The sequence below is a fragment of the Suillus subalutaceus genome, assembly GCF_016647625.1.
Source record: "Suillus subalutaceus strain FC151 chromosome Unknown DFJ58scaffold_79, whole genome shotgun sequence".
NCBI lineage: Eukaryota > Fungi > Basidiomycota > Agaricomycetes > Boletales > Suillaceae > Suillus > Suillus subalutaceus.
Window position 1 is genome coordinate 45,857 of NW_024540328.1, and position 27,586 is coordinate 73,442.

At 47.7% G+C, this 27,586-nt stretch overlaps 11 protein-coding genes across 11 annotated transcripts; 5 read left to right on the forward strand and 6 right to left on the reverse strand.

The window, feature by feature from the left end:
* The first annotated feature begins 73 nt into the window (after positions 1 to 73).
* On the forward strand, positions 74 to 851 carry DFJ58DRAFT_796100 (uncharacterized protein). The gene is made up of 2 exons (XM_041390564.1): positions 74 to 653; positions 710 to 851. The coding sequence occupies exons 1-2, from the start codon at positions 138 to 140 to the stop codon at positions 803 to 805; spliced, it is 612 nt and encodes a 203-aa protein (XP_041242103.1). The 5' UTR covers positions 74 to 137; the 3' UTR covers positions 806 to 851.
* A 286-nt stretch (positions 852 to 1,137) lies between these two features.
* Positions 1,138 to 2,869, reverse strand: DFJ58DRAFT_842884 (uncharacterized protein; the record flags this gene model as incomplete). The annotated part of the gene is made up of 3 exons (XM_041392886.1): positions 1,138 to 1,251; positions 1,462 to 2,635; positions 2,685 to 2,869. The coding sequence occupies 3 exons, from the start codon at positions 2,867 to 2,869 to the stop codon at positions 1,138 to 1,140; spliced, it is 1,473 nt and encodes a 490-aa protein (XP_041242104.1).
* DFJ58DRAFT_466046 (uncharacterized protein) lies at positions 2,771 to 5,041 on the reverse strand. Its single transcript, XM_041380517.1, has 4 exons — positions 4,616 to 5,041; positions 4,515 to 4,564; positions 2,949 to 4,452; positions 2,771 to 2,894 (listed from the first exon to the last, which is right to left on the reverse strand). Exons 1-3 carry the CDS (start codon positions 4,817 to 4,819, stop codon positions 2,955 to 2,957), a joined length of 1,752 nt encoding a protein of 583 aa, XP_041242105.1. The 5' UTR covers positions 4,820 to 5,041; the 3' UTR covers positions 2,771 to 2,894; positions 2,949 to 2,954.
* Positions 5,042 to 6,331: 1,290 nt separating this feature from the next.
* Positions 6,332 to 9,026, forward strand: DFJ58DRAFT_796108 (guanine nucleotide binding protein, alpha subunit). The gene is made up of 11 exons (XM_041390565.1): positions 6,332 to 6,715; positions 6,838 to 6,931; positions 6,991 to 7,632; positions 7,679 to 7,731; positions 7,784 to 7,936; positions 7,992 to 8,047; positions 8,097 to 8,213; positions 8,266 to 8,350; positions 8,405 to 8,470; positions 8,520 to 8,573; positions 8,624 to 9,026. The coding sequence occupies exons 1-11, from the start codon at positions 6,466 to 6,468 to the stop codon at positions 8,671 to 8,673; spliced, it is 1,620 nt and encodes a 539-aa protein (XP_041242106.1). The 5' UTR covers positions 6,332 to 6,465; the 3' UTR covers positions 8,674 to 9,026.
* Positions 9,027 to 9,915: 889 nt separating this feature from the next.
* On the reverse strand, positions 9,916 to 11,120 carry DFJ58DRAFT_842887 (uncharacterized protein; the record flags this gene model as incomplete). Its single annotated transcript, XM_041392887.1, has 6 exons — positions 9,916 to 10,030; positions 10,082 to 10,335; positions 10,431 to 10,492; positions 10,548 to 10,622; positions 10,643 to 10,707; positions 10,831 to 11,120. 6 exons carry the CDS (start codon positions 11,118 to 11,120, stop codon positions 9,916 to 9,918), a joined length of 861 nt encoding a protein of 286 aa, XP_041242107.1.
* Positions 11,121 to 12,007: 887 nt separating this feature from the next.
* DFJ58DRAFT_466146 (terpenoid synthase) lies at positions 12,008 to 13,723 on the forward strand. The gene is made up of 6 exons (XM_041380518.1): positions 12,008 to 12,504; positions 12,565 to 12,603; positions 12,662 to 12,836; positions 12,893 to 13,175; positions 13,229 to 13,494; positions 13,550 to 13,723. The coding sequence occupies exons 1-6, from the start codon at positions 12,333 to 12,335 to the stop codon at positions 13,629 to 13,631; spliced, it is 1,017 nt and encodes a 338-aa protein (XP_041242108.1). The 5' UTR covers positions 12,008 to 12,332; the 3' UTR covers positions 13,632 to 13,723.
* Positions 13,724 to 13,773: 50 nt separating this feature from the next.
* On the reverse strand, positions 13,774 to 15,062 carry DFJ58DRAFT_796123 (proteasome subunit alpha type 5). The gene is made up of 7 exons (XM_041390566.1): positions 14,957 to 15,062; positions 14,855 to 14,899; positions 14,548 to 14,756; positions 14,365 to 14,507; positions 14,204 to 14,306; positions 14,056 to 14,151; positions 13,774 to 14,003 (listed from the first exon to the last, which is right to left on the reverse strand). Exons 1-7 carry the CDS (start codon positions 14,979 to 14,981, stop codon positions 13,935 to 13,937), a joined length of 690 nt encoding a protein of 229 aa, XP_041242109.1. The 5' UTR covers positions 14,982 to 15,062; the 3' UTR covers positions 13,774 to 13,934.
* A 793-nt stretch (positions 15,063 to 15,855) lies between these two features.
* Positions 15,856 to 17,236, forward strand: DFJ58DRAFT_717056 (myo inositol monophosphatase; the record flags this gene model as incomplete). Its single annotated transcript, XM_041384310.1, has 11 exons — positions 15,856 to 15,915; positions 15,983 to 16,048; positions 16,071 to 16,090; positions 16,149 to 16,170; positions 16,197 to 16,212; positions 16,280 to 16,318; positions 16,362 to 16,399; positions 16,448 to 16,559; positions 16,606 to 16,789; positions 16,922 to 16,938; positions 17,025 to 17,236. The coding sequence occupies 11 exons, from the start codon at positions 15,856 to 15,858 to the stop codon at positions 17,234 to 17,236; spliced, it is 786 nt and encodes a 261-aa protein (XP_041242110.1).
* Positions 17,237 to 18,237: 1,001 nt separating this feature from the next.
* DFJ58DRAFT_796142 (uncharacterized protein) lies at positions 18,238 to 19,713 on the forward strand. The gene is made up of 2 exons (XM_041390567.1): positions 18,238 to 18,790; positions 18,819 to 19,713. Exons 1-2 carry the CDS (start codon positions 18,691 to 18,693, stop codon positions 19,259 to 19,261), a joined length of 543 nt encoding a protein of 180 aa, XP_041242111.1. The 5' UTR covers positions 18,238 to 18,690; the 3' UTR covers positions 19,262 to 19,713.
* Positions 19,714 to 22,171: 2,458 nt separating this feature from the next.
* On the reverse strand, positions 22,172 to 24,718 carry DFJ58DRAFT_705017 (general substrate transporter). The gene is made up of 15 exons (XM_041383697.1): positions 24,603 to 24,718; positions 24,398 to 24,434; positions 24,229 to 24,341; positions 24,164 to 24,172; positions 23,940 to 24,112; positions 23,800 to 23,887; positions 23,613 to 23,747; positions 23,306 to 23,556; positions 23,213 to 23,252; positions 23,066 to 23,162; positions 22,967 to 23,011; positions 22,698 to 22,914; positions 22,594 to 22,645; positions 22,430 to 22,532; positions 22,172 to 22,379 (listed from the first exon to the last, which is right to left on the reverse strand). The coding sequence occupies exons 1-15, from the start codon at positions 24,662 to 24,664 to the stop codon at positions 22,257 to 22,259; spliced, it is 1,545 nt and encodes a 514-aa protein (XP_041242112.1). The 5' UTR covers positions 24,665 to 24,718; the 3' UTR covers positions 22,172 to 22,256.
* A 588-nt stretch (positions 24,719 to 25,306) lies between these two features.
* DFJ58DRAFT_796146 (uncharacterized protein) lies at positions 25,307 to 27,551 on the reverse strand. The gene is made up of 4 exons (XM_041390568.1): positions 27,046 to 27,551; positions 26,280 to 26,942; positions 25,730 to 26,227; positions 25,307 to 25,707 (listed from the first exon to the last, which is right to left on the reverse strand). The coding sequence occupies exons 1-4, from the start codon at positions 27,475 to 27,477 to the stop codon at positions 25,591 to 25,593; spliced, it is 1,710 nt and encodes a 569-aa protein (XP_041242113.1). The 5' UTR covers positions 27,478 to 27,551; the 3' UTR covers positions 25,307 to 25,590.
* Between the last annotated feature and the right edge of the window lie 35 nt (positions 27,552 to 27,586).

Here is a 27,586-nt window from a genome sequence, read left to right on the forward strand (position 1 = left end):
GGAGCTGTTACCCCTTGGGTCCTGACCAACGAGGCTGAAAGAGTACAAATGTATACTCCAACATGGGGACGTGCGACGTGTACTACTACTAGTACGCATTTGAAAAATAACCGCAAACGTCGAAGTTCGAACATCACATGCAGGTGATTCAACGGCGGAGACTCCATATTGAATTATATCTGTGCTCACTCCCAGTCATTACGCGGCCAGACACTGTCCCACCACTGTGGCTTTCTACCAAGAAGATTCGACAAATAATCTACCTGCTCCTGGAAAGGAATAACAGGGTAGTCTGCTTCATCATCAGAGCACACAGACAAGACAAACACCTCCCCGACGGCATTCACGTGCTCGGGGGGCGCACCATCTTGTTTGGGCTGGAAACACATCTCGATAGTCAGAGGATCAATTTTGACGGCCCAGCAGATATGCTCGAATCCTCTCATCCAGAAATCGTTTTTGGTAGGAGGCTCGAGAGTATCCTCAGGATAGTGAATGTTCTTTCCGAGATCAATGAGCCACTCGTGGCTGAGCCAGAAACCATAGTATTGCTTGTGACGGTTCCTGGGTGGACAAGGGAAATTGAGCTGACGAGGACGAGACGAGAATCTGAGTGGTACGAGGGGTGGCTGGGTCGACTTCGATTCGGCAACCTGAAGTTATGTCAACTTACTTGAACTACGGCCGGGGAAAGAAAAAGCTGGCTCACCTTCAGATTTTGCATCGATTGACGGAGAAGTTCAGATGCAGACATTGCGATAAATTTAAGGTGGGACTCAGAGGTCAAGTAAGATTTAACAGATGAATTGAAGGCTGTCACCGTTTGTGAATGAATCCGAGCAAGATGTTTGACCAACTTGTTTAAGTACTATACGAAACAACACAGCCACCGTTAAAGATGTCTACTCCTTGTTGGTGTCAACTTGTACAAATAGGGGCCGATAGAGCCTGTTTTGGAATATTTCGATGTTTTCTCACTTGCGCTTGCGTCTGGATGACCTCCATGTTGATTCACGTCATATTATATACATGAGACAACCCTTCCGGATCCTTTACACTCCTTCCGACATCATCTTCCTCGTCCCTCATCCACCTGCCCCCTACCTTGAAGTTCCGCCATCTTCTTTCTTCTCCCACTCATCTCTCCTCTCGTACTCCAATTCTGTCCTCCCTCTCTATTCTCCGTTCGATGTCTTCCTCATTGGGCTTCAGCGGAAACTGAGCAATCTTCACGTCCATCAGAATCGACGACTGTTGTGATGGTCATGTGAAATACGTCACTGAAGATATTGTCTGTCTGTCTAAATGAGATAGTCCGCAATGATTGAAATAGTGTATGCTAAGGTGTGGGCCAATCAATAATTTATAAACACTGTTCTCTGCTTAGAGTGCAAGACCACACTGCGACTGAACAGATCGTTCATCAGTGATACGGCTCGTTAAAACCATTCCAGGACTTACTGGATCCTCGGGGAACACAAGACCAGAACTGGCATTCGATAATCTGTTATTCTTGGGATCATCCCCCAAGTCAGCGGACAGGTACTCTTTCTCCTTGCCCTTGTCCGTGGACTCGAACGGATATGGATACATGATGGAGACAGTCTCGTGGCTACTGTCCCCAGAATCATCATTGAACTCTTCCTGGGACGTTTCACGTAAAAGTGGATTGATGATGAAATACGAATCATTCACTGGCGTAACTGGGGGATGGGACTGTGTGGGCGTTTGGAGGTCCTTACTTGATGGGTCGTCGTCGTTTACATCCCCTATAAGCGCATTGAGGCTCCGAGTTGCTATTGGTGTGGGCGCATCATGATCTACAGGGCTTGCAGCTGCTACAGCCGCCGCCCAAGACGCTTGTTGCTCTGAGAATCGGCGAATTTTCACAGGAGGTAGCGCGGCGTCTTCAGTTAAAGCGGAGACTACTTGGCGGCTTTGTGGTGCACGAGAGGCCATAAAATCAGAAAGATCGACGACTCGGACACCATCGAGGAACGGGTTCACTGGGGGAACGGGGAATGCCGAAGGACTTGGTCCAGGGCTATCGTCATTGTCCACAATAGCGTGGGCCCCCGCGACAAGTGTGGTAGCGGCGGTGTGATATGAGTGGAGATCTATGCTTGATTGAGAGCCGATCGCGATACCTATACCGCCGCTCAGGCTAGACTCCCCATCATTAGACGCGTAAAAACTCTGTGCGCTCGCGAAATCTCTCTCCGTGCCTTCTGATTCGTTGTCCCAACAGATACCGCCACCATCCGACTCCCTGTCAAAGTCCTCGTGCAATGCTGAGCCCGACAAACTACCAGAAAAATTATGCGAGGAACCGGCAAATGATGGGTGAGGGAAGGCCGATGGGCCAAAGGAGTTTGCGGCGTGATGCAGGGCGCCACGACTCTCACTTGCACCTTGCCCTCCTACGACAGAGCTGTACGTAGGACTGTAAGGGTGATTCTCACGCATTGTCGCTGCTTCTGCTGCAGAGAGTGTTGCGGTAAGGTCACTATCGTAAAGCTGCTGGTGGGCCCGCGGACGCCGCCTGCGGCCGATGAGATAACATGCTGCAATACCGAGAAGCAGAAGGGCTAGGACTCCGCCCACAATCCCTCCAATAATTGGAGCTTCATTTGACCTTTATTCCGATGGGTTGTATGCAATGTGAAACGGTTAAAATGACGTACCTGGCTCCCGAAGTTGGTACTGGAGTTGTGGTACGAATCACGGACGTTGAGGTCGATGTCAGGGTTACGAGTACTGAGGTTGACCCAAAAGAGGAGTATGCTATAATAGTGGAGGTACCAATCGATGTATAGGTGATCGAAGAGAACGTGTCCCCACTCGGTGGTATGGGCGACGTCGTGCTCATGACATTTTCTGCAACTCCGGTGAGGCTTAGAATCAGATAATTAGGTCAACGCATTCCGCTAATAGCTCTAATAACTTACGGCGAGCTAAGATAAGTGGAAGACGGGTTGCCCACAGGACCGCCAGAGGGCGTAGGTGAATCTGCGGACGAGAATGTCAAACCATTCCCAGTCGGGATTGGAGTGTTCACAGCACTTCCGCTGGGAGATTGCGGTGTATGGGAAGATTGTGCACCCGACACTGTCTCTGGCGAGGGTAGCAGGACCATGTATCGATGAGCTAGTACTTGATGTGGTGCTAGATGTGGGAGATGCATTTTGGGGATTGCTTGAAGTTGGCGAGGTCAAAGGTGAAGTTGAGTGTTGGCTAGATGTCCGTGGCCCCGGAGTTGTAGTGTCTGGAGTTGTGGAGGTAGTCAGTAAAGTTGAGTGTTGGCTAGATGTCCGTTGTCCTGGAGTTGTAGTGTCTGGAGTTGTGGAGGTCGTCAGCAAAGTTGGGTGTTGGCTAGATGTCCGTTGCCCCGGAGTTGTAGTGTCTGAAGTTGTGGAGGTCGTCGGCAAAGTTGACTTTTGGATGGATGGATGTTGCCCCGGAGTTGTAGTGTGTGAAGTTGTGAAGGTCGTCGGCGAAGTTGACTGCTGACTGAATGTCTGTGTATTCGGTAAAGGAGTGGAGAGATTCGTGTCTGACGTTGTAGATGGCTTATCTGCGGAGGAGCTAGGTGTAGAAGTTGTAGATGGCTTATCTGCGGAGGAGCTAGGTGTAGAAGAAGTTGTAGATGGCTTATCTGCGGAGGAGCTAGGTGTAGAAGAAGTTGTAGATGGCTTATCTGCGGAGGAGCTAGGTGTAGAAGAAGTTGTAGATGGCTTATCTGCGGAGGAGCTAGGTGTAGAAGAAGTTGTAGATGGCTTATCTGCGGAGGAGCTAGGTGTAGAAGAAGTTGTAGATGGCTTATCTGCGGAGGAGCTAGGTGTAGAAGAAGTTGTAGATGGCTTATCTGCGGAGGAGCTAGGTGTAGAAGAAGTTGTAGTGGGATTGCCTACAATTGGCGAGGTCGTGGATGAAGATGCCTTGGAGCTTGTCTCCTGTCCCGGTAGAGTACTGGACTGGCTCGTGGTCGATGGTGCAGATGGTTTCTGTGTGGGTGGTGGAGGTAGCGATGTTGGTATACTTGAAGGCAGTGAGGTGAGTATGGATGAAGGTGGTGAGGTTGGTATGGTTGACGGCGGCAAGGTGAGTATAGATGAAGGTGGCGAAGTCGATGTGGTTAAAGGTGGTAAGGTGAGTATGGATGAAGGTAGCAAAGTTGGTATGGTTGAAGGTAGCAAGGTGAATATCGATGAAGGTGAGACACTTGTAGCGGGACCACTGTTTGGAGGGCCAAAAGTAGTAGGACTGTTTTGAGGAGTTGTCCCGCCCGTGCTTACAGGTGGCGGTAAGGTAGTGCCGCCTGACGGTGGGCCATTTGTCAATGCTCCTCCACCAGTGCTCATCGATGAGTGTGAAGAAGACGAAATGGATGTTAACGTATCCGTGCTTGGCTCTAACCCCTTATAATTAGTTAACGTGCCATCTGACAGTGACCTTATGACACCCATGTGAGAAATTCACCGTATTGCTGTGATGGGAAAGACAACGGGACGTACGATGATGGGAATGGCATGTCAACCGAGGCGCTGGAGGTTTGTCCGGATGTCTGTGATGAAATAAGTCTATATGTTCCGCAAGACGAAAGAGTGCTCCGTACCGTCGGCGAGGATGACGGACTTGTTGACGATTGTGCATTATGCTGATTCGTGCTCTGGGTCCCATCCGATGAGTAGTTAGATGACGAAGTTGAGGTTGGTGGGCTAGACAGTCCTGTAGGCGCAGGTGGGGTTCCCGTAAGGAGAGGAACGGAAGCGCCGCCTCCAACAGATGCAGAACGAACAAAGGGTCCTCGAATGGACATACGAGAGAATGGGAACGAGGATGTGAAAGTCACTTTGATATCAATTCATCTGCGGGATAATATCTACCTTCGCAAGCTACATAGCAAGGGCGATGTAGGCTATTTATTACGTTACCCCTTGATGGCAAGTGTTCCAGCTGGCGTCGGAGAAGTGATTCCCTGAGTCAACGTCTCGGAAGATCGATGGGCTAGCCCAAGGGTAAAACCAGTTTTGGCTCGTTCATATAACGGGATACCAGTACCACCGAGATGTCTGACGGTCAGCATTTTCGTCCACAACTTGAAGGAGGAGCTTGAGGCATAGATTGCTGGCTCGAATTGCACGCGAGTGAAGTTGTGGCAGTGATTTCAAGATCAACATCATGATGCATAAACCACAACAGCACAGCAATACATCGCCGTCCAGGGACTTGAATCCATGGAATAACCCACAACAAACACCACGGGGATCGTGTGTCAGGCAAGGGGTTATTCTTTTATTCCTGCATGTCAATAGATTTGAAAGCTTGTTTCCGAAACGCTAACTTGAAAGCAGAGTAAGAAGCCTGGGAAGGTGTTATCATTAACGACGCTCATCAGAAGTTCTAGTTACCGTTGTTCCTTTCGCACATGGCAAAGATGTCAGCTGATGTACGAAATGATACCCACAGGGAAAAGTAACAACGTCCACATGGAGGAAAGAGTGAACTAAAAATAGGAGTGCAGTCAAAGTGCCGTCTAGTACTAATGAAGATGAAGCTCTACGCCAATGCTAGTGACTGATCTTCGCGAAGAATAGGTCTTCCATGCAAACCCGCCAAAATCCGATTGAGCCCCGAGGAGAGTCTTTGCAGTGTCTTGGAATGGGTCGATACATATCGATTGGTCACAGGCTATGAGAGCGTTGGAGTTGCGGTGCCGTACGTGAAGCAGTTCTGCTGTGAGAAGACTGATCAGCCAGCGGGCAGGCACATGGACAATGTCGTGCTTGGGGACGGTCTATATTGTCCTAACTTCGCCTCTACCGTGACACACGTTGGGTTCAGTGTCATAACCCCCCTAGAAGCACCGATAAGTTATCAGATACGGCCCTAGTAAAGTTGTCGACGGCAGCTCCCTTGGACCACGGAATTGAGAAGTAGCGGATGAAATGTAGTCCTTCGTTCGGCAGGAGGCTTTTCCCATGTGCATGAACAGTAGTAGACAATTATCTTGCTCGCGTTTAAATTGCATGTCGGGGATTTTTGAAGAAACCGACGTGACATCGGCGGTCGTGTATAACTTATGTATGTCACTATATGTAAAATTTAACAAACCTAGATATGGTTCCGCTGCGATTTCCGCCTGACACGGTGCACCTAACTTTGTCTAGTATAAAACTCTTCGCGGCGTAGGCGTTGACCTAGACGCTATTTTTTACTTAATATCGCTCAGGAAGCAAAGGTAACCCTCTATAGCAGCGTGACAAGACATGACAGCCAAAATAAGAGAAATTCAGAAAAAATAGCCACGTGCCAAGTAGAACCTTCTTTTGGAAGCGCTTGTCGCGACCAGCCTCTTGTTAGCCTGTTGCACTTATAAAACCCATTTCTCAAGCACGATTAGGTCTTCGGTTTTCTCTTTAGACTATCCTTGTCTCTGTGCCCGTCTTGTGGTTGTCCACGACTATGGCTCGGCCTCTGGAGCCAAACCGGCGCCGATCCCTTTCCGATCCACTGGCTGCTGCGCTCATGCCCCCTCCAAACGAGAGTGCTGCAGATCGTGAAAGGAGATTGGAAGCAGAGTCGGAGGCTAAACGGGTCAGCGATGGAATTGATGAAATGCTCCGTGCAGAGAAGAAAGAGAAGAAGGCAAAACCTGAAATTAAGGTCTTGATTCTGGGGCAGAGTGAGAGCGGCAAGAGTACCACTCTGAAACGTAAGTCATCGTCACCTAGGCTTTCTGCTTCATCTCTTTATTGTTTTGTGCGAAAACGAGCTGCGAACATAATAACTTTACGCATGACATGTCTGGGACACATTGACTCATATCTCATCCAGAATTTCAATTAATGCATGCGAAGGCTGCCTTCCATGCTGACCGAATCGCATGGAGAGCTGTAATATATCTGAACCTCGTGCGATCCGTTCGCCGGTAAGTCCTATTACCACTTCAAATCTATTAGCGTGTGTGATAACGACGCCTAATTCCAGCATCCTTGACGCTGTCTCCCCTGAATCAGACCAACCAGACGAGGCAGAAGATCAGGAGACTGCGTCTGGTCTTACAATCTCCTTGACTAACCCATCTTCCGTGACTAAGGTCGCCAGGTATCCCCAATATCGCCACGCATTGGAACCTCTGAGGGAACTGGAGGAACGTTTGATCCGAATGTTATCATCTCCTAATGAAGACGAGCCTACCCACACTACCCCTTCAAAGCCTGATTGGAGTATCTATGCAAACGGTAACTCTAATACCCAAGTTACTGTTGGCAAGAACGGCCGACCCGCGCCATTCATTACCATACCCCCCCTACAGACATCTTCCCCTCTTTCGCCCTCAACGAGCCTCCCTTCTCCTGGTGGGTCAAGCAATAGCTCGTCTAAATCAAAGAATGTGGAAGTTAGCGTTCATCATACCTCGAACTGGAAAAAGGCCTTTTCCCTTGGCAATAGGATCAAGAGTCCTAAGAGTGCACACACTAATGAGATTGAGGGCTGGTGGGACGATCCAAGTGACCCTGTTCATGTGCTCAATTCTTGCGCTCAGCCGATGCTGGCATTATGGAAAGACCCCAGTGTCAAACAACGCCTACGGGAGAAACGGATCAGAGTGGAAGAGGGCAGTGGCTTGTGAGTGTTTCGTATCTGATATTGTATTTTTCTTGACAACAAACAGCTTTTTGGACGAAATATCCCGTATCACCGCTCTACGGTATTTTCCGAGCGACCGTAGGTCGATTGGCTGTCTAAAAACATACCATTTCTAACAATATTTGTTTAGAGGATGTCTTGAAAGCCCGGCTCAAGACCACGGGCGTTGTTGAGCACTCTTTCTCAATTGCTGATTCCCAGCGCCGGTTCATCACATGGAAGATTTACGACGTAGGAGGTGCCCGAAATCAACGGCACGCTTGGGCACCTTACTTCGAAGATGGTAACTATATAACTCGTTTTTTTGATGAGGATCATTCATTGATATCACCATGCAGTAAATGCGATTATTTTTCTGGCACCTATCTCTGCTTTCGATCAGGTATTAGCAGAGGTCAGCAAGTGATTGCTCGTCTCTACGTGGCGTACTGATAATTGTACAGGCTCCGGAGGTGAACAGACTAGAAGACTCCTTGCTGTTATGGAGATCCGTCGTATCAAACAAACTACTTGCACACGTCAGCATCATTCTTTTCCTAAACAAGGTCGACCTTTTGCAGGTCTGTTGTTATTCCTTCGGAAAGCAAGGCGACGATGCTGACGATATCTTAGGCAAAGCTCAAGAGCGGTGTACGACTCAGCCACCATATGCCGCGCTATGGTGACAGACCAAATGATTACGAAAATGTATCTTCATGTAGGTGGTAATGGTACTTGCCATCGGGAGTACCTCTCAAGTGGTTTCATGCAGACTTTTATAACAAGTTCGGGAGCATTCATCAAGCATTCACGTCGAATAAGGAGAGGGAGTTCAAGAGTAAGCAAACCTTAGCATCGGAGGACTCGTTTCTTACGCTGCACGGCAGTTCATCTCACGTCAGTTACCGACACCAGGCGAACTGCCACGATCATACAGAATGGTTCGTGATGTTTTGTCTTTAAGGGCTAATTGCTTACTACTTTGTTACAGTACGAGACATCATCATTACCGTAAACTTGAAAAACATTCATTTGATGTAACGCCTTTTACCGCTCTTTTCACGAGGCGCCTAAATCATTCCTTTGACGGATTTCTACATTATCCGCGTACTATTATGCCCTCTCTTTATTCATCTGTTATTCGCAATTGTTCGTTTCAAGCATCCTCCATGAGTTCTAATATTGTTCTTCTATCTCATATTCAGACCTTTCAGATTGTATACCATGCGTCCAGCATTACGATTGTTGACTTAGTAGTAGTACGAACCTACCATACCCTTCCGCTAATTAGAATTTTCATACCAGTATTAACGTTCGACTACTTTTACCCTTCACTCAAATGCGACGAGATGCCAGGAAAGGCGTTATAATATTATCATCTCTCTCACATTATATGGTGTCAGTTGTCCCATTCAGACACTAGATCCAAGTCATCAGTCTGCGCACATGCACCCCAAATTGCGCGGCGGCCGGGTCAGGCCCAACCCGCGCCTATATATATCAATCTCGTTTCAAGTAATCAGATTCCAGACATTCTAATTGCGTGCCGATATAATAAGACATTGCATTGAAATTATGATAGAACAAAGTGAGGTATATATAGTCCATCGTTCCGAGCCCATGATTTTTTGTGTGTAGATCACTGACATCTGAATAATAGAGACGCACGCTGCATGTCCTGTCACTTCCTCGTTAGTTGTCCGCCTCAAGACTGGTCATGGCGTCCCAAACAGCCCTGTTTCGCTGCCCACCATCGTACATTGTCGTCGAGTTCAACGATGAGCAAGTGCAAGTTTGTTGAACTTTGTTCGTGTCATGGGTATTCCGAAGCACGCTCGAATCCATTTATCAGGTACCACAAGCACGACATTGCGTGAATATGATCACAAAAATATATGAAGACAAGTACCATAAGCAGAGCTACAAGTGCAGCATGATACTCGTCCACGACACCGCCAGGTATGGGCCAGGAGGAAGGTTGCGTATGGTGGTAAACATAAGCCCCAAGAGTATGACACGTCCTGTGATGTATGACAGGACACAAAATACAGCAAACGGGTCCATCAGGAATCCGAATAAGGTTCCAGCAATGGGTGCGCCAGTTATAGCATCAGTAACTATGCGCCAGAGGACCTGATCCGTCGATGTAGGGAAGGTAAAATACAAAGCGATACAATGGACACCGCCGAAAATCGTCGCCATAAGGAATGCGGCAATGAAAAGAATATACTCGTACCAGCCCTCCAGTTGAATGTTGCCACCAAATGTTTGAACTCGTAGCATTCAGGATGATGTGGAGCCGTCAGGGTCGGAGGCACCCAGCATTCCCACAGGTGACAGCAAAGGTGTAGTACAGATTTGCAAAAGCACAGGGAGGGACTCTCGAAAATCTTCATGCCTGAGGGAGACATAATTAGTAGCGGCAAAATTGACTGAAGCGACGACATACTGATCAAAGTGGTCGCTTGGTATTGACGTAGTTGACCTCCAGTACACTGGATGAGGACATTGTACATCGAAGGGCTTATTCCACCACATAGGATACGTGAGGAAATTGAGAACCGCAAAAGCGAGTGTCGCTATTTCAAGCTCGGTGGTGTCGAGGTGATAGACAGCGCGGGTGATGAGCTGCAGAACGAACCACCCCACCTGAAGCATGCTCGTTCCTTTTGATATCACGTTGCCTTTGCTCTTGTCGGGGATCTGATTTACCGTTATGGTAGGTGCATCGATACACCGTCACCTATGAACTAGAGAAGTTGGTCAGGCTGTAGCGTAAAGTAGGGTTCCCCGTCTACATCATAAAGCATGAAACCGTCCATCAGCGCAAAGAAGCTGTGCGTCTGAGTCCACTTATAATCTACATAATCACATGAGTCAAAACCATCATTTGAGATAATGTGAATCAAGCTTACCTTCAGACTGTTTTGAAACATAATCCTTCAATAGCCTTTTGAATGGTTTCGCGAGAGCACGAGTTAACCCATATCCTGAAGTAGATACCGGATACCTTGAACTGCTAAAGCAACAACTTCAGCATGCGGTCCGAGAAGGAAGTGAGCGAGATATAAAAAACTGTTCACAATGCAAGATCGAATGATCGGTTCACCTTCAAGTTCATATTGCTCTGTAGGTGCTTCAACATCGAAATACCCCGAGTTCTTGAACTGCTTTGTAACCTGAGGAGCGCTGAGCTACTGGCCCATGGCCCATGCGATGATGAGTTCAGGATAGAATAGCACCATTATCATCATGCCAAGTCGCCGCCGTAGGATACGAATGGTGCTGTCCTCAGGACTCGGAATATTGGGGTGAACGGTGCTGTATATGCACGCAAAAAGAGTGAGAAGACAACTGGAGGCAATATTCCACAAAGTTCTATTCGTGAATGATAACGACGGAACTTCAGAACCGTCGCTAGTATTGGTAGTCTGGGAGGCCCGGATCACTCGAGTGAGGTAGAGGATCGTGCAGAAAAATAAGCGCATTACTGGAGGGGGAAGGTTTTAATGTCGAACATCCTGCTCACTTTAATATGGCGGACATGGGTTCCAGGTGCCATTGATGAGCACAGGTTGACCTGATGGCAACTGTCTCGGCAAGGAACGTCGTACACCGTGACTGCTAGCCTCTTGCTGGCCGCCGACTCGGAAAACCTTCGCTACTTTAGGTAGTGAAATATTGAAAAGTAATCAAGGCGTCAGAAAATTCAACATATCACGTGATAGCTGAAGTTGGTAACTGTCCTCGACGCCGGGGAGACGAAGTACTTTACTCCTCATTCTGACCACAACAGACACTTCTTCCTGTATACTAGTAGATCCTCCGATGAATACATTTTTTCGCCACTCTCTTGGATCAAATATCGGACTGCAAACCTCACCTAACATCACCTAGAGGACCCGTCAAATTTTTACACGAAGAAGAACGCTGAAGATCTAGCATCTTGACTTCATGGCAAATCCAGCAGCACTTGGCAGGCAGGCCTACCAGTACCTAGGGACGGTCTGCTGGGGAGAGGATCTATCTGCGCGAGTGCTTTTCGAAGTTCAAGCTAGCAATAAGATATAATCGGGGACTCGATTCACTTAAAGATCAACTCTTGCGATTAGGGTGACGTCGGGATAATTGTGGGCATAGTTTCAACTTTTTTATTTGCTTTGAAAACGAAAGCATGGTTCGTGGCTGTCCATGACGTTCTGATCTGTTCAATGGATTAGTCTCAGGTCTGGATTCCTAATTTTATCTCAACATATGCCAATCCCTCACACCCTGGTATCGTTCTTCAGGACCTCAGCTGCAACTTGAAGTGTATTAGCCAAAAAAAATTGAATACGGGAATGCACTCTACCGGGTGCAGAGTTGCCGTTATCTACCTCAAGTTCCGCGATAGGAATAAGACAAAGTACTGACAGCCTCCGGCTAAGCAATGCATCAGATCTTGCACAAGACCGGCCCTACCTTCTCAACTCGAACACGACATAACCATTCGCCACTTGATCTGCCGTTGACGATCGGATAAGCACTTGGAGTATCCACCACATTCGTTTAATGCATATGTGCACAGTGTATGTGAAGTAGGCCGATCTCGACCCGGGGCGCAGGTATATAAAGTCTCTACCAGTCCTGGACTCGACCAGCAACAATTTGCCCTTCTTTCAACTTCCGCACTTCTCATCTGAGACTATATTTTGGACGCTATGGATACTCGCCCAAAGATGATATATCTTCCAGACACTATGATTGACTGGCCCTGGCCTCGTACCATCAATCCTCATTTCGAAGATGTGAAAGCTGAAGTCGATGCTTCGTTCCGTAATTTCAAGACCCTGAGTCTTGAGTTACAGGAAGGATTCGATAAATGTGATTCTGGTTCGATCTATGTCACTAGCCCTCAATTTTAACGATGATTGACACGTATTTTTCTTATAGCCCGCCTGGCAGCACTGGCTTATCCTAACGCATCAAGAAGTTCGTACTCTGGCAATTAACGCATCACAGAACCCTGATTCCGTTCCTGAACAAATAGAACACATTCGAATCGGCTGTGATTTGATGAATGTACTCCTCCTTTTTGAATGGTACACCGACATCGAGAATGAGGCAGTCACGAAAGAAATGGTGGATATCGTGCTCGATGCCCTACACAATCCTCATAAGATACGACCAGAAGGCGAATGCATCCTCGGCGAAATCGCGCGAATGTAAATGCTTCCAATTTGTTTGATGATTATCTGACTCCCAAGGAACTTCTGGCTAGGTTTTGGGCCCATGCAATCCAATTTGCAAGCCTGCCTTCTCAACGTCACTTCCTTGAAACCTTCACTGCATACCTTCACGCAGTGGTTGTTGAGGTTGTTGACCGTGAACAAGCCCGTAGGCGGAGTATCGATGACTACCTGAAGCTCCGGCGTAAAACTATTGGCGTAAAACCTTGTTTCCCAATATTTGAGATGGGGATGGACCTTCCTGATGAAGTGTTCTACCATCCCGTCATCGTGGATCTTGCTGACTGCATCACAGAGTTGATAATTATTGATAATGTAAGGTGATATTGAGGACGTCGTGGTTTGTGGTCTGCTAACAATTTTCACAGGACATGATGTCATACAACAAAGAGCAAGCAGCTGGGAACGGATTTCATAATTTAATCAGTACTGTCATGTTGGAACTGGGCCTCGACAGAGGCAGCGCAATGGCTTGGGCAGCACATTATCACGCTGAAGTTCAGAAACGATTTATCGACGGTCTTGCGAAGGTTCCTTCATGGGGGCCTTCCATCGATGTCCTAGTCAAGGAGTACCTTGACGGAGTAGGAAACTGGGCTCGAGCAAACCATTCTTGGAGTTACGAGACTCAAAGGTAATAAGACTTTCTCATTGGTATGAGCCATCACTTAACCCGATTGGAATTGCAGGTACTTTGCCACCAAGGGCCCGGAAATCCAGCAAAGTAGGCTTATCCCGTTGTTGCCAAAGTTCAACCACACAGCCGCGTGAACACATCTCTTCCGATGTACAGCTACTTCCACACAATGTATTAGCTTTTCTTGCACCTTGCGCATCTCGTTGTGATATGCACTACAATATATATATGGCCGCTCGCAGATGACTCTCATTTCTCTGGCTTTCAGTCGACTAGTAAGTTGAAGTCACAACTATGCTGTTCCCGTTTGTATAATGGGTACAAGTATTGTACCAGTGGTTCAGTTCCCTCAACATCGACCAAGTTTTGCGATCACCAAATGTTAGCAAAGACACACCTCCAGGCTGTCTGATTAATATTGTCATCTACCTGAAACATTACATGGCGTCAATAATTTCCTTCAGTTGTACTTCATCTAGTATCGCAAAGCCTTTCTGTGGCGTGACCTGTGGCGAAGTTATTTACGAATATTCGAGAAGAATGTAGGGAGACACATGCCTGTGCCAACTGGACGTTGTGGTGGTCTAGTTTCTCCTCCATGACTTGCTTTAGGACTCTCAGCGTCAGTTTTTGTGCCTCAAGCAACGTCATTTGCTATCCAATGTGTTGAATACCGAAAAACATGGTGAAGATGTGAATATCATACCTTGTGCCACTTGTCTTGTAGCTCGCTTTGTGCTGCTTCTGACCCTGACCCTATAGCTTTTGCATTATACCGCATGAAGGTTCCCGAGGGATCCGTATGATATCTACCAAGAGTCCGCAGAGGATTAGGTTGAACAAGGCTATCCACTCGATTGCACTCACAGTTGTGGTCCCAGTTCATCGACACCAGCAATAAGCAGCGCAACACCAAACGGCCGACTCATCATCGCCTCTTCGTCATGCACACTCTCACCAAATCGCAATGCCAGATCACACACAGCCTGAGTGACACTCTCGACTTTAATCTTCTCGTCATAAGTGAAGGCAGTGGTTCTGAGCGGTGACACGTGCGTGGTCGATCATTGTGCGAGCGTCAGCTGTGAGGCCTGACATTGCGCATCCGAGGTGGGTATCGATTTCCATAATCTTTTCTATGGAGCTTGATTCTAGGAGTGGGGATTGGACGCGTTTCTCTACTGCGAGGACTACGCCGTCGGGAGTGCGTACGCCAACTGTTGTCGATCCGAGCTGGGGGAGATGAGATATATATTGCCCTGTTGCACGATTTCATGCGTACCTTAATAGCTTCGATAGCATATTCGACTGTAAACTTTCAGATAACAATTTCACGATGTCGGGTTGTCTAACACACCTTGGAAAAGTCGACCTTCTGGGGAGAATGTGTTAACACCACGATCTGCAAATACGATGAGCGCTATAATATGACGATGTTGAGCCGTCAGAATGAACATACCGTACTCGGAACGCGTCAAGAACATGGTTTACAGGGAGCAGAGAAGTGGAAGTATGAGGGGTTTTGCGTTAAGTGTCACTTGTCGACGCGCGTCCGTCAAGCTGGCGTGTGGAAAACAGTTTCCATTTGCGGGATTTGTGTGGCACTTTTTGGTCTTCAAGTTTGTTCTCCAACCTCATCTCGAAAAAATGGTTGATGATTCTAGACTACCCCTTGCTATGCTTTGGTGTCCAGTCGAGTAGCGTTGACAACTATTGGGCATCCAAGAGGCTTCATCTCAGCTCGGCTGAACATCATTGTAATATCATTGACAAATTCAGGTGGCAGGTATCTCAGCAACTTGTTACTATCAGATGCAACTTGCAAGTACTTTTGATGACGACCACTGCTCTTGGCCCCACAAATATCACTTTCCATACAAGCGCGATAGCCTTTTCTTTCTCTCTCTCGTTCCTTAGGTTCCATGAGCATATGAGAAGGTGCGCGCGGCATCTACAAATTGTGTTATTTATTATCTTCTCCCACTTACCCAGATACGTCGATGATAGCACCCTCCTCGTCCATGACCACCAATTCAACTGATGACCCCTTCCTCAAACTTCCAGAGGGTGCTTAGAATTGCAAGTTTGAATGCATGGTTTGAACTAGGCGTCGTTGCTAGTAAAGACCCTTACTTACATATTTTTGGTGGTGCGGTCGCGTCAACTAGTCTCATTAAACACCAGTCGCTACGGAGATGATACATATACATCTAGATCTGCTAATGAATTACAAGTTAATGGTATCAATAGATCTCTTAGAGGTAACGTTCTCGCAGATCGGCTAGCCATACTAGTGGGGTTCTAAGAGCGGCGTTCAACTCATTTACTCCACCGGACTTGCTTTCGACCACTACTAACATGTCAGCCGATACACAAACATTAAGGCCAGTCGACCTGCGCTCTATCTTGACATTCACCGTCAAGCTCGCACGCACTGCCGGTACATTGATTCTTGAAGGCTCGCAAGCCATTCAATCAACTTCAGACTGTCAATGAAAAGAAGAATTCCGTCGATCTGGTCACTGAATATGATGTTGCTGTCGAGGAACTCGTGAAGGGACGAGATCGCCAAGGATTACCCTAGCTTCAAGTTGTGAGTCTATATCGTACGCAGAAACTGAATGATGCTAATCGATCTGTGTTCCTTATAGCATCGGAGAGGAATCGTACTCCGTCTGGAACACGCAATGAGCTCACAGGATGAGCCGACATTCTGTGTTGATCCCGATCGGTAGGCTGCGATCTCATATCGAGTTCGTTGGGATCCGACAGTGACTTTCAGATGGCACCACAAACTTTGTCCACGGCTTCCCATTCGCGTGTATTTCTCCTTGGACTGATCTACCAAAAGCGGCCCGTTCTAGGTGTCATATACAACCCCTTCCTAGATCATCTGTACGCAGTATGATACTAAGTGACATCGAAGGCAGTCGCTAACTCTTATATCAAGTACACCGGAATCGAAGGTCAAGGATCATTCCTTACCCGTGGCAATAGCCAACCTCTAAAATTACCCCTCACCAACCCTAAGCCCCTCCCCTCCTTGCAGAAGGCTCTATTGGGTATGTCACGCGCCATGCATGAGAATGCCCAAACTTACTTTCCCAGCCATCGAATGGGGCTCCGACCGTGGTAAAAAGACCCTGGTACCAAAATCCGACTCATTCTTGCGTCTCGCGGGCGATCCTGCAGATGGCATTGCAGGGGGACGGATGGCTCATTCCATACGGTCCCTAGGCAGTGCAGCGCTTAATATCTCGATGGTCGCTCAAGGTGGCCTAGACTTATACTGGTGAGCCGTGTCATTGCACGTGTCACACTCTCTGACACCAATGCGTTTCCTTGACGCAACGTGGATAGGGAAATCGGTTGCTGGTGAGTGTACTGTACTTTTGTGCCGATCATTACATTGATTCTCGACAAGGCCATGGGACTGTTTGCGTAAGTAGACCCTGTCGTATGTGCTCGATATCTCCACCTCACCTGTTCTACAAGGCCGGTATCGTTATTGCCCAAGAAGCTGGTAGGTGCAGTAGTTGGGTCCCACACAGCTCTGGCTGCCGCAACATCTGCTGGCTCTAGTATTGATCCTTTCAAGGTCACGCCAGACGTCCTGACAGGTCGCAAGTATTTGATCATCCGTGCTATCCCGAACACCCCCAACGAAACGGGTAGAGAGGCGCAATTGCGGATTGCTAAGGATTTCTACCAGACTGTGGAAGACAGTGAACCGAAGTAGAGTTTTCCTCGCAGAATCCTCCAAAGTACATATATTAGGATACGAAAATGATCCGTATATCGGCCCGCTGCATGTTAATGGACACTTACCTTTTCGGAGAAATAGCTCGTAGACCCCAAGGGTAGGACACAATATTGTCAAACGAACAGCGCAACGGCGTCACACAAATACATGAGCCAAAGGTGACCGGTGCCGTTGATGTTGGAAGAGATGCCTAACAACCAACACCGTTGAGGCTATGGGCAACTTACCAGGGGAAAGACACAGGCAACTGTGAGGATGGTGGACTATGATAACATTTACACCATCAAACGCAATTCTCCCTGTAGATATTTGGACGTACCAGACGTGTTCGTCGATGAGAAAATATAACGCTTCAGTTTCTTAGCCGTTACATTAAAGAGACCAACCAAGAAGACGAGATCCTGCGTAAACTTGAATGAAGACATCGACAAGAACAAAGGCTTACGCCGCCCAGAACAATTCGTCGGTCTAAAAGATAGAAATAAGAAGAGGGAACGCACTCTAGCACAGGTTTCCAATGATGCAGATGTTTCGTGGTTCATCTTGGAAATGCCACCACCAAGTAACTCGATGTGAAGCTCGCACGATGATTTATCTTGGGTTAGTAGACCTTGACTGTATTTTTGACCCATGTGAATGTGAGCTGAACTGAAACATGTCGTGATCTAAAAAAAGTGTAAGTAGTCGGTGTTAATCCATTCTGCATTCTTGAGCCTATCTGAAAACGTACTACGTCTCGTACTCCATGGTTAAGAGTACATCTTGGTTGATCTATCAGAAAACTGTGCTGCCGCCGCTCGCCAACCACGACCTTCCTGAATTAGATCATTTTGTGATCGATACGCGGCGTGGGACTCAATGATCGGAGGTCAGTTATTATTACTCGCTACCTGACAACCAAGTCACACCAACTGACCAACGCCGTCATGCTCATGACTCATGACATAGCATGACAGCTTTACGATGCAAATCACAAAGTTTAGTCGTAGTTTTCTCATTAACAACTGATAACTTACCTTCACGAGCCTTTTGGCGTCGACATTCTCCAGATTAAGCTCTGCTTTCGGGGACTCTTTCGCTGATGGTGACGATTCAGTTTGTTCACGGTTTCGATGTGGACCAGTGGTCTCATCGTTTCAGCCCAATCCTATTTTGGGACTAAGTCAGCGCCTTGTTGTAGCCAGCTGCCAGGTTAAGGGCTGTGGCTGCAGTGCTTGATATAGCTCTTTCGGAGACACCAGTCACGGCCCGTGGAAAACAACAGCTGCGGCAGGGTCTAAAACAAGTTTCTGGAACTGGGACGCATCCCGTGTGACTCGCAAGTTATGCTCTCTCAAGGTGCACGGTTGCACTACTAGTTGCTCTCACCATTCCTGCCATTCGTCCTGCCTGCCTCACAGACGCTCTTCTTCCTTTGAGCACAATATACCATGAATCATCAGCTTGATCTGCAACGCAGGCAACAGAATGGAAACTCTTCAGCTTCAGCTTCTGCGACAATTTCAGGCTCGGCATCCCTCGTAAATGGGAGTACCCCCAATGCCAACAATCCCGACAGGAGCTCAACCTGGAATAATCACTATAACCATGCCTCCAATCCAATCCGAATCCTACTACAAAATTGCCCCCAGCGAATATGTTACGTTTGGGTGGAACTTTTCGAGCCTCGTTGTGACACCCACCGCCCTCACTGTTGCAGCAGTAGGTGCAAACGGAAATACATATCCCGTGGGCCCCACCGATGGTGTCATTCCCGGAACCGCTCAGAGCGTGGTGTGGTATCCATATGGCTACCAGACTGCAAACCCTAGCCTTCCACTGGCTCAGGAAAGCTACACGCTTCATATTTGGGCCCAGGGTGGCCCTAGCGCATTCCCCTCCCCTGGTTACCTGGAGCCAAACAGCGAGCTTGAGTTCGCTATGTATACGCCACAGGCATACACACCTTTGACTAGTGGTAAGTCTGCGTTCGTTCATGCTCGTCGTCGATCTTATCTTTGAATGCACTTAGGGTGGCAATGTGCCGGATGCTCAGGAGCGTTACCCCCAGCTTAAAATAAACTCTGCTCTTCCTGGTGTTGTTGCGATGATTATTATAATGCTGCTCTCTGGGTTCACCACCCTTCGCCGCGTTTGGGACTGATCTTAGTTGATCTATGATTCCCTAGGTCTGGTTTCTGGGAGGTTGTAGAGGATGGTGGCATTTGATTGACATTTAATGGATTATTATGGTTTGTAATTGGACTGGACATTTACATCACACGTAGACTTACTTCATGCACATCGTTATGGCACGATATATACCGACAGGTAATGATGTCGCACTTAGGTTAGTATCAGAACTCTGCTGATGTCGTTTTACACAGTACCTACTGTCATTGATTGAAACCTACTTTACTTGTGCAACTTGGACACTAATGGCATGGCCATGTACTACTTGGCCTGTCGCCCTATGTCTTGAATGAAGTTGGAACTCCGTTCTCGTTGCATTCCTGGTCCACATGGTCAGCCAGGTAGCGGCTGCAGGTGGCCGCATACTGCTACCGAACTTTCAGCGTGATCTGCGCCGGACAGATCTATCGGCATCCAGAAATGTGCCCGCAGGTGTGTTTATTCCCTTAAGCGCTCCTCGACCAAGCTAGCAATATGGACTTCAATCGGTGACTCAATTCACTTATCGGTGTGACTCGCTGAGGCGTCCAGATAACTATAACCGCAGTTTTCAATCTTGATTTTTGAAAATGGTTCGTGACTGTCCATTATTACGTTCTCATTTATTCTCTTGGTCGATCTCATCTTGCTTGCTACCATCATTAGGACTTCATTCACAAAGCCATCTTAGCTGCGTATGTGCTAGTCCCCACGTTCTTCCTCATCTGCGACGAGTCAAAGTGGTAGCAGTCAAAACTCTGCATACGTGAATGCACTCCACCAGGTGTAAAGTTACCGTTTTCTGCTTTTCAAAATGCAGCCCCGGGACAGAGATGATCCAGAGAGGACATACTACTATAGCTAGCATCTGGCCAACCAAGGCTTCAGATCTTTCACAAGGCCGACCCTACCTGTGATACTTTAACACTAATAATATGCCCCACTTGATCACATCTGCCGTCCATAGTCCGGTAAGTACATGTGTCGAAGTATCCACCGTGTTCATTTATTGCGGATGTCTATAGGAAGCAAGCCGATTCTAACCTGGGGTGCAGGTAGACAAGGTCTGTTGGAAGTCCCAGATTGGACCAGCAACTAATTTGCCCCTCTTTCAACTTTCCTCATCGAAAACTATATTTTTAGCGACCTATGTCGCTAGCTTTCAATTATGATGACGGTTGACATGTGCTGTCCTTATAACCTGCCTAGCAGCACTGGCGTATCCCAATGTACTAAGAGGTTCGTACTTTGACCCCAAGCAATCCACGCGTCACGGGGCTCTGATTCCATTCCTAAAAAAATAGAACACCTTCAGATCTGCTGTCAATTGGCCAATGCTTTCTTCATTTTGGATGACCAAAACCGACATCAAAAACGGGACAGTCACCAACTTGAAGGACATCGTGCTCGATGCCCTACATAGTCCTCATAAGATACGACCGGATGGCGAATACATTCTTGGTGAAATCTGAATTGTTTGATGATCATCTGGAGTCTAAGGGGTTTTTGCATAGATTTTGGGTTCGTGGGATCCAATCCGCAAGCCTGTCTTCTCAACGTCACTTTCAAGTTGAAGTCTTTACTGTATACCTTCATGGACTAGTTGTCGAGGCTCTTGGCTGCGAACAAGGTCATGGGTACAGTATCGATTACTGCCTGGAGTAACTGACAGTCTACAGAATAATGTGTGACCTGTTAGCTCTTCCATGTTTAAATCGTATTCTGACCAGGACTCAAGGTTCGGTCGGTCTCACAAAGCAACGACAGCAGTGCAACTGGCCTTATAAGCCGTGACATTGACGGGTCAGTGTGTACCGTACTACACTTTGTGTTCATATACAAGCCCTAATCCCACCTTCTGCGTGTTCCGAAATAACAGATTACAGGTTGAGTATGCCTAGGTCTTTCAATTTATCTGACAGCAGTGGGCAACAACCGATCATTTTCCCTTCCTTTACCGATGCCATCAGAGGCTGCTGATCAACTGCTGAGTGCTGGCGCTGATCTCCCGGTATCCAGTTCCGCGTTCCCCCATGCACGATGAGACTCTGAATTTTTCTCAGTATCCATGAGACCCCTGAGCCCAGCTCCAGGGATTGTTGTGTCACCTATCATCGTAGGCCGTATGCAACGACGGGTTGGAATTGCACATTACCAGAATTTCCCTCGCCAAGAGAATATCGGGGACAGAGTGGACAAGTCAATCCTAAGGTATGCTGGCAATCTGCTGGCAATGCAGATGTCATCTGTTTGAAGAAGTATTTTGCCAGGTGGACAGGTTCTTGCACAGAACATTATTCAGCATATAAAAGCAAATTACCTTCCTACCGTCCCCTTTAGATTTATTTTGGGAAGCCCAAATCACATCACAAAGAATGCGTCTCTCCTTCGTTCTCGCCATTATTGCTGCTTTCAAGTTGACAGTGTCTATACCTGTCGACAGTAAATGTCCCTCTTTCTGTGACTTGGTAGCTTGCTGTCCTGGTTATGAATGCAAGCTAATATTTCTTCCTGTGAGTATGAGTGGTTTGCATCTAACCCCGTGACTCACTGGCATGGTAGGATGGGTCCTTGTATGCTTGTGAGTAGTGACCCACTGAGTGACGGTGAGTCGCGTTCCTACTTTCGCATCTGGGCAGTGTGGTTGACGGCACACACGTATTAGTAAGTGGTTTGTTGCAGAGTGCTCGGTTGTCGCGGTGAATAAATTCCACCCTGCTCGAGCATTGAAGACCTTAGATCATTCGAGGAACACCTCGTTAACACTTGATTGCATAAAATATGATTGAAACACAACGCATTGTTGTTCGTCTCGTTGTAAGCTTGCCGGTTATACACATATATTTCAGGAATTCTCCACAGAGTCCGACGCTCGTTTCTCATGCACTTCGTGATGATAATGCTTCTCACTCGGTCGCCAGCCTACTGATCGCCAGGGTGGGATGCCAGAGCGGTACAACTCGTCCACCTGGTTGTTCATCAGATGGGCAGTAATTTACAACGTGCATGAATTATTACCTCTTCTAAAGTTAGACCTTTGGTTTCTGGGATCGCGAAATACACATAGATGTATCCAAAGACGAGCAGGCCGAAGAAGACCAACATTATCATTGGACCAATCCTGGTGAGACGTTCAGACTCCGAGTAACCTGTCAGAACCTTTGGCTGTAGTTTAAACTCACTTGTCGACAATCCTTGGAGAGAAGAACGAAAGCATGAAGTTCCAGAACCAGTCTTGGACAAGCGTGAGCAACAAATTCAAATAGTGGAAAGGGAGCAATCGTACTTGTCGCGCTGCCGAGAGCAATTGACTTGGGGCGTACTCGAAGAGGGAAAGACTCTCCTAGGTACACCCATGGAGTAGGTCCCCAAGTCGTGCCGAAGATGAACACTTGAAATACTGCGAAAGTAATGACGACGTCACCCCCAGCTCTATTACGAGCAGTGAGCGCTGAAGTTGGTGTTCCAGTAGGTGCAAGGGTAGTATGCCCAACCAGAGCAACCTAACAGAAGTATCAGTCCAGTACTGTTTTCCAATGGATAAGGTGCACTAACAATTAGTGCACAGACAGCTTGCCCAGCTGCACCAAGGAGCAGGGACTGGGAAAAAAACATTAAATTTTTGCTCTGACTGTCTAGCGGAAGAAGACATACCTTTCGGCGACCCCAAGTCTCGATGAAGTACAGTGCGGGGAGAGTTCCAACAACTGACACCGCTCCAAGAACCGTCTGGATGATATAAGGTGAAAGCCTGCCATTACATGAGCTAAACTGCATTAAACAGAGAGATTTAAGACTCGCCCTGCACCTGCACTCTGAAAGAAGGTGTCGCCATAGTAGTCTGTCGGCAATAGCCATTAGTGGTCAGAAATCAACCGACATGAAGGATCTTACAGTAAAAGTTCTGGCCGTTAAGCTGCTGAATAAATTGAAGCATCATGCCATTTATTGTCCGACGCCACAGTGCATTTCTCGTGGAGAAGCATTCTAACCAAGTCGCTTTGCCACCCTCATTCTCTTCTCTGATAGCAAAATCGAGTTCCTCTACAATCCCAATAACAAGAGGGTCGTCTTCAGGAACTCCGTTGAGTTCTGCAACGACCTTACGCGCTTCGTCACCTCGTCCGGTTCCGAGAAGGTGTCGGCTAATAAAGGTAAAATTCGTCAGTTTGAATGAGAGGTTTTCAGAAGTTGCACGTACGGAGATTCTGGAAGGAAAAACATTCCAGACAAAAGTATGATACCCCAGACCATCTGCAATCCAATGGGGATGCGCCAAGATGCAGAGTTGTTGATTGTGTGACTTCCGAGTTCAAACAGGTAACTGAAAAATATGCTAGATTCACAAGCGTTAGCGTGTTCCGATGGAGGATGAAGACTTCACAAACCCCGAGATAACTTGGACTTGATAGATGACCAAGATTGTACCACGAATAGCTTTCGGTGCCGTTTCCCCATTGTACAGGGGCACAATAGCTGGATAGACGTAGTTATATTCAGAAAGTCATGTCCTGACATCAGCACCAACCTGACAATGAACCGACACCTAAACCTGCAATATAACGCCCGATGACCAACTGAACAAGAGAGTATGTCGTGCCAGTTTGGATAGCCACGCCGACAGTAAAGATAGCCGACCAGAACAGAATGGATCCACGGCGTCCAAGCCGATCAGATGTGAACGCTTGAGCGAGGGCCCCACTTTAAGCATCGTCAGACTATTATAACAGTAACAAGATATAATTTTCCCACCAGAATGTGCTATATAAGTATGAATGTCAGAAGAGTAGAATCAGAATCAGATATCGCAGTCTTACCCAGCCGACAGAAGAGAGACAATGATCGATTGTCTCGAACTTGACAGGTAGTACTGGCCATCCGTTCCTTCTTGGCCGAATCGGCGGATGAAGTCTGGCATAATCAGACATCCCTATAGTAGATGAAAAGCTCAGATATGCTGAGGACTGAAGAAGTATGAGTACATACGGAAATGACACCCATGTCATATCCAAACAGGAAGCCTATCACCGAATATTAATTATATTAATCTACTGATGATGTGAGCAAAAAAATAGGAGCCTTGCAGTTGCCAATAAACGACGTACGTCTTCTAGTCTGTATATGACAACAGCGCACCTCCTGCAAGGAAGAGTTCAATGAGGACAGGATGGCGATGACGAGAGTGAACTCACCAAACGCGATGAAAATGGCGAGCAAGACCGCTCTACGACTCGTTGGAACATCTCTTGCCATGATCTAGTGGAAGAGACGTCTGAGAAAAGGAAGTTGGAGAAAAGGCGGTCGGAGAAGTTCTCCTGCTAAACTGACATGCTTAAGTATAAGTTCTGAAGAAGCGGGGTAAAATCTATTCATCCATCATGACGCATGACAGGGTCATACGGCCCGGTGATCAAAAGAGAAGGAATTATTTGATCTCCAAAGGCAAAAACTTGTTACACTCCCACCCGTACACAAGTGAGGTGAGGGAAACCGTTCTGTAGGTAAGAAATAGTTATAGAGTTTTCCAAGGCCCTCGTCGCACGCACAGACAGCCAGTTATTCTGAGCATTATTCAGAAGCAGGTTGGTCTGCAATACCAGCGCAAAGTTTGTGCGTCGGTCGGACCTCGGTACGTTTGAGGATCAGCTTTTATCGCTGACTCGGCGCGTGACCTGAGAACCTAATGTTACACCCCATGAGAGCGGGAGATAGGGTCACTGGGCAAGATCACTGCTGAACAAGCACACCGGTATGTTAAAGCAGTCAAGTCATAAGTGATCAAAAGAGTGCTAGTCCACACGCCCGTGGGGGAACGACAAGGCGCGTGTTCTCAGCTTAGAAATAGGCTTGCCCCGCAATAACCACACTTAGCGTCGTTAGCTATCACTGTTAGTCTGGTACGTCGCTCCTTTGCCTGAGGGGTGATACGTGCAAGGCGGCTGAGCGTCGGAGCGCCGTGGAGCATTCTCGGTAAGACGTACCCGGCAAGATGGACACCACAATGTGCTCCCGTTATGATAGAGTCGTATTTCAATATGATGATATCATTTTGCCGAGCAGAACGATCCACGTGACTATGTGGGGGGTCTTGGTTCATCGGTTCATGGAATCAAAGACACTCACGACCAGAGAACAAATCAAAAAAAGGGTATCGACCATTTTGCCATCGCATCTCTACATTATATTCCTGTGGAGCCTAGCCAGCTCTCCCACTCTCTAACTATGAAGGATAACTCACGTTCACTTTCTTCGCCTGCATCGGGATCTCCAGCTCCATTAGCGGCAGATTGACGGTCCTTGAGTGAAGCGACTGAAAACACCCTCCACAATAGCGCGCTGCAGCCAAGGAACAAGAACTCGGGTATATGCTGCCCCCGCTGCTTGCAGAATCTGTATCTCCTTCGCATCACCATCTCGCCAGTCCTTGGCATATTGTAGTAGACCATGGCCTGTATTTGCAAGACACTCTTCGGCACCATCTACGACGCCTGACAAAGCATCAACAGGCGCAAGCATGCGTAACCTGTTTAGCGCACGGATATATGCGTTCAACATTTTCGCAAGCGGCGGGAAGGCAGTTAGCACTTGCGGCGGAGAATGCGAAGCATTGGATGGCGAGAGGACAAGCGTCTTGAACGCAGGCACACTGTTAGGTGTAGCTACCAGCCAACTGGAAGGAGTAGAGGGCTTAGGTCTGCTCGTGACGTGCTTGGCGAGCACTCCAGACCACTCATGCCCCACGCCGAATCGCACGTCTCGTGCAAACCCGCTGATAACTGATCGTGAAATCAGTGGTGATAGTAACGCACGAAAATCCTGTATGCACATCAATTTAATGCGAGTTGGATTAAAAATGTATGACACTCACCATCCCTACGCGTGCTAAAGCAGAACTACAATAGGCAAGTTGTGTCGCAAGAGGTGCGAGGTGGGGATAAGCACGTTCAAGGTACGATCGGAGAGTCGGAAGGAGCAGCTCCAGAAGTGTCGAAGGCAACGTTTGTCGGATAATATAAGAGGATGCCTCGGCATCCTGATCTGCAGGTGGTGCTATCCGTGCTCCGGCATGCGAACGGTCGAGGAATATCGTCGTATATTGCGTGACAAGATCGTACGCGCCTTCCCTCCAAATATCAATATACTTCTTTAAAAACCGGGCAACGTCATCAGCCTGTCTATCAATCTCCCGCTCTCTTTCCTCTATAGTGCTTCCAGCTGGGAACTTGAACTCGAGACTTCCAGGGTTCGAAGGTATACCAGCATCCCTTTCAATGCCATCCAAGGTATCACGAAGGCATCCAATTCGAGCGCTTATGAACACGAGCGCTAGTTCGTCCTCGTGCATGGCCTTCATTCGACGAAGGAATTGTACTGCTTTCCAGAACGCTGGTAGCTTGCGAGCGGGTTCATATAACGTGTTCAGAAGGATGAGCTGCATGGAACGCAGCGAGGAAGCTATCTCAGCTTGTAAGGAATCCGCAAGTTGAAGTGGCAAACCCTGCGTGGCTTCTTCGTCATCGCTGAGACTCTTCTTAGTTTGAGCGGCTAGAGAGGATAATGCAGATGACGCGTGGGCAGCCAGTGAAAGAGCTTCTGCATAGAGCCCGTTGCGGACAGCATGTGTCAATGAGAACCGGAATATCAAGCAAGTCGCACAATTTGTCGTGCTGCTCCAATACAATGCGTGCCTTCTGCCTTCCCTCTATAACCTCTGGACCAGTCTTCTCGCGAAAAATGCGTGCAGCGTCATCAAGAGCTGGTAGAGCGGCGTTGATCAGTGAATTGAGTGACGTGTCAAACGAAGAGAGCGATGTCAGCAGCGCTGTTGACGTGTGGTGAAGGGAGAGAAAGGTCGGATAAGATGTATGTGTCAAAGCAGTGAGTGAAGAAGTCAATGTATGAGATTGCGTTGTGAGCGCAGTCGGCGTTGAGAGCAAGTCTGAGAGTGCGTTGGTGGGTAATTCGGCGAGAAAATCAAGATTAGATGGGCTTGACGCGAGCGACGAGCCAGAGAGAACGTCTGGAAGGCTCGACAACTCGCTGAACGTTGAGACCGCCGTAGTCATCGTCGACTGCTACTCACTTACATAGTTCATCACTCAGTTCCAAAACCAACAAAAATGAAGAGCGCACCTTGCAAGGATTGGAGCTGTGCGTATGAAGCGCAATAAACGT

Excerpts from the sequence above, each read along its gene's own strand:
- DFJ58DRAFT_796100 (XM_041390564.1), top strand. The coding sequence starts at position 138 with ATGCAGGTGATTCAACGGCGGAGACTCCATATTGAATTATATCTGTGC. Across the intron at positions 654-709 it reads GTCGACTTCGATTCGGCAAC|CTTCAGATTTTGCATCGATT; the intron begins CTGAAGTTATGT and ends AAGCTGGCTCAC.
- DFJ58DRAFT_466046 (XM_041380517.1), bottom strand. The coding sequence starts at position 4,819 with ATGTCCATTCGAGGACCCTTTGTTCGTTCTGCATCTGTTGGAGGCGGC. Across the intron at positions 4,565-4,615 it reads GTCCGTCATCCTCGCCGACG|ACATCCGGACAAACCTCCAG; the intron begins GTACGGAGCACT and ends ATTTCATCACAG. Across the intron at positions 4,453-4,514 it reads GACATGCCATTCCCATCATC|GTCACTGTCAGATGGCACGT; the intron begins GTACGTCCCGTT and ends GGGTGTCATAAG.
- DFJ58DRAFT_796108 (XM_041390565.1), top strand. The coding sequence starts at position 6,466 with ATGGCTCGGCCTCTGGAGCCAAACCGGCGCCGATCCCTTTCCGATCCA. Across the intron at positions 8,214-8,265 it reads ACAAGGTCGACCTTTTGCAG|GCAAAGCTCAAGAGCGGTGT; the intron begins GTCTGTTGTTAT and ends ACGATATCTTAG. Across the intron at positions 8,471-8,519 it reads TAAGGAGAGGGAGTTCAAGA|TTCATCTCACGTCAGTTACC; the intron begins GTAAGCAAACCT and ends GCTGCACGGCAG.
- DFJ58DRAFT_466146 (XM_041380518.1), top strand. The coding sequence starts at position 12,333 with ATGGATACTCGCCCAAAGATGATATATCTTCCAGACACTATGATTGAC. Across the intron at positions 12,604-12,661 it reads TTATCCTAACGCATCAAGAA|AACACATTCGAATCGGCTGT; the intron begins GTTCGTACTCTG and ends CTGAACAAATAG. Across the intron at positions 12,837-12,892 it reads CTCGGCGAAATCGCGCGAAT|GTTTTGGGCCCATGCAATCC; the intron begins GTAAATGCTTCC and ends ACTTCTGGCTAG.
- DFJ58DRAFT_796123 (XM_041390566.1), bottom strand. The coding sequence starts at position 14,981 with ATGTTCTTGACGCGTTCCGAGTACG. Across the intron at positions 14,307-14,364 it reads GATGAACTGGGACCACAACT|ATATCATACGGATCCCTCGG; the intron begins GTGAGTGCAATC and ends GACTCTTGGTAG. Across the intron at positions 14,152-14,203 it reads TACAAGACAAGTGGCACAAG|CAAATGACGTTGCTTGAGGC; the intron begins GTATGATATTCA and ends CACATTGGATAG.
- DFJ58DRAFT_796142 (XM_041390567.1), top strand. The coding sequence starts at position 18,691 with ATGAATCATCAGCTTGATCTGCAACGCAGGCAACAGAATGGAAACTCT. Across the intron at positions 18,791-18,818 it reads GGCATCCCTCGTAAATGGGA|GAGCTCAACCTGGAATAATC; the intron begins GTACCCCCAATG and ends CAATCCCGACAG.
- DFJ58DRAFT_705017 (XM_041383697.1), bottom strand. The coding sequence starts at position 24,664 with ATGGCAAGAGATGTTCCAACGAGTCGTAGAGCGGTCTTGCTCGCCATT. Across the intron at positions 23,748-23,799 it reads CAAGTCCAAGTTATCTCGGG|CATATTTTTCAGTTACCTGT; the intron begins GTTTGTGAAGTC and ends TTGTGAATCTAG. Across the intron at positions 23,163-23,212 it reads TTTCAGAGTGCAGGTGCAGG|GCTTTCACCTTATATCATCC; the intron begins GCGAGTCTTAAA and ends ATGTAATGGCAG.
- DFJ58DRAFT_796146 (XM_041390568.1), bottom strand. The coding sequence starts at position 27,477 with ATGACTACGGCGGTCTCAACGTTCAGCGAGTTGTCGAGCCTTCCAGAC. Across the intron at positions 26,943-27,045 it reads GCGACTTGCTTGATATTCCG|AAGAGTCTCAGCGATGACGA; the intron begins GTTCTCATTGAC and ends GCTCAAACTAAG. Across the intron at positions 26,228-26,279 it reads CTTTAGCACGCGTAGGGATG|GATTTTCGTGCGTTACTATC; the intron begins GTGAGTGTCATA and ends ATGTGCATACAG.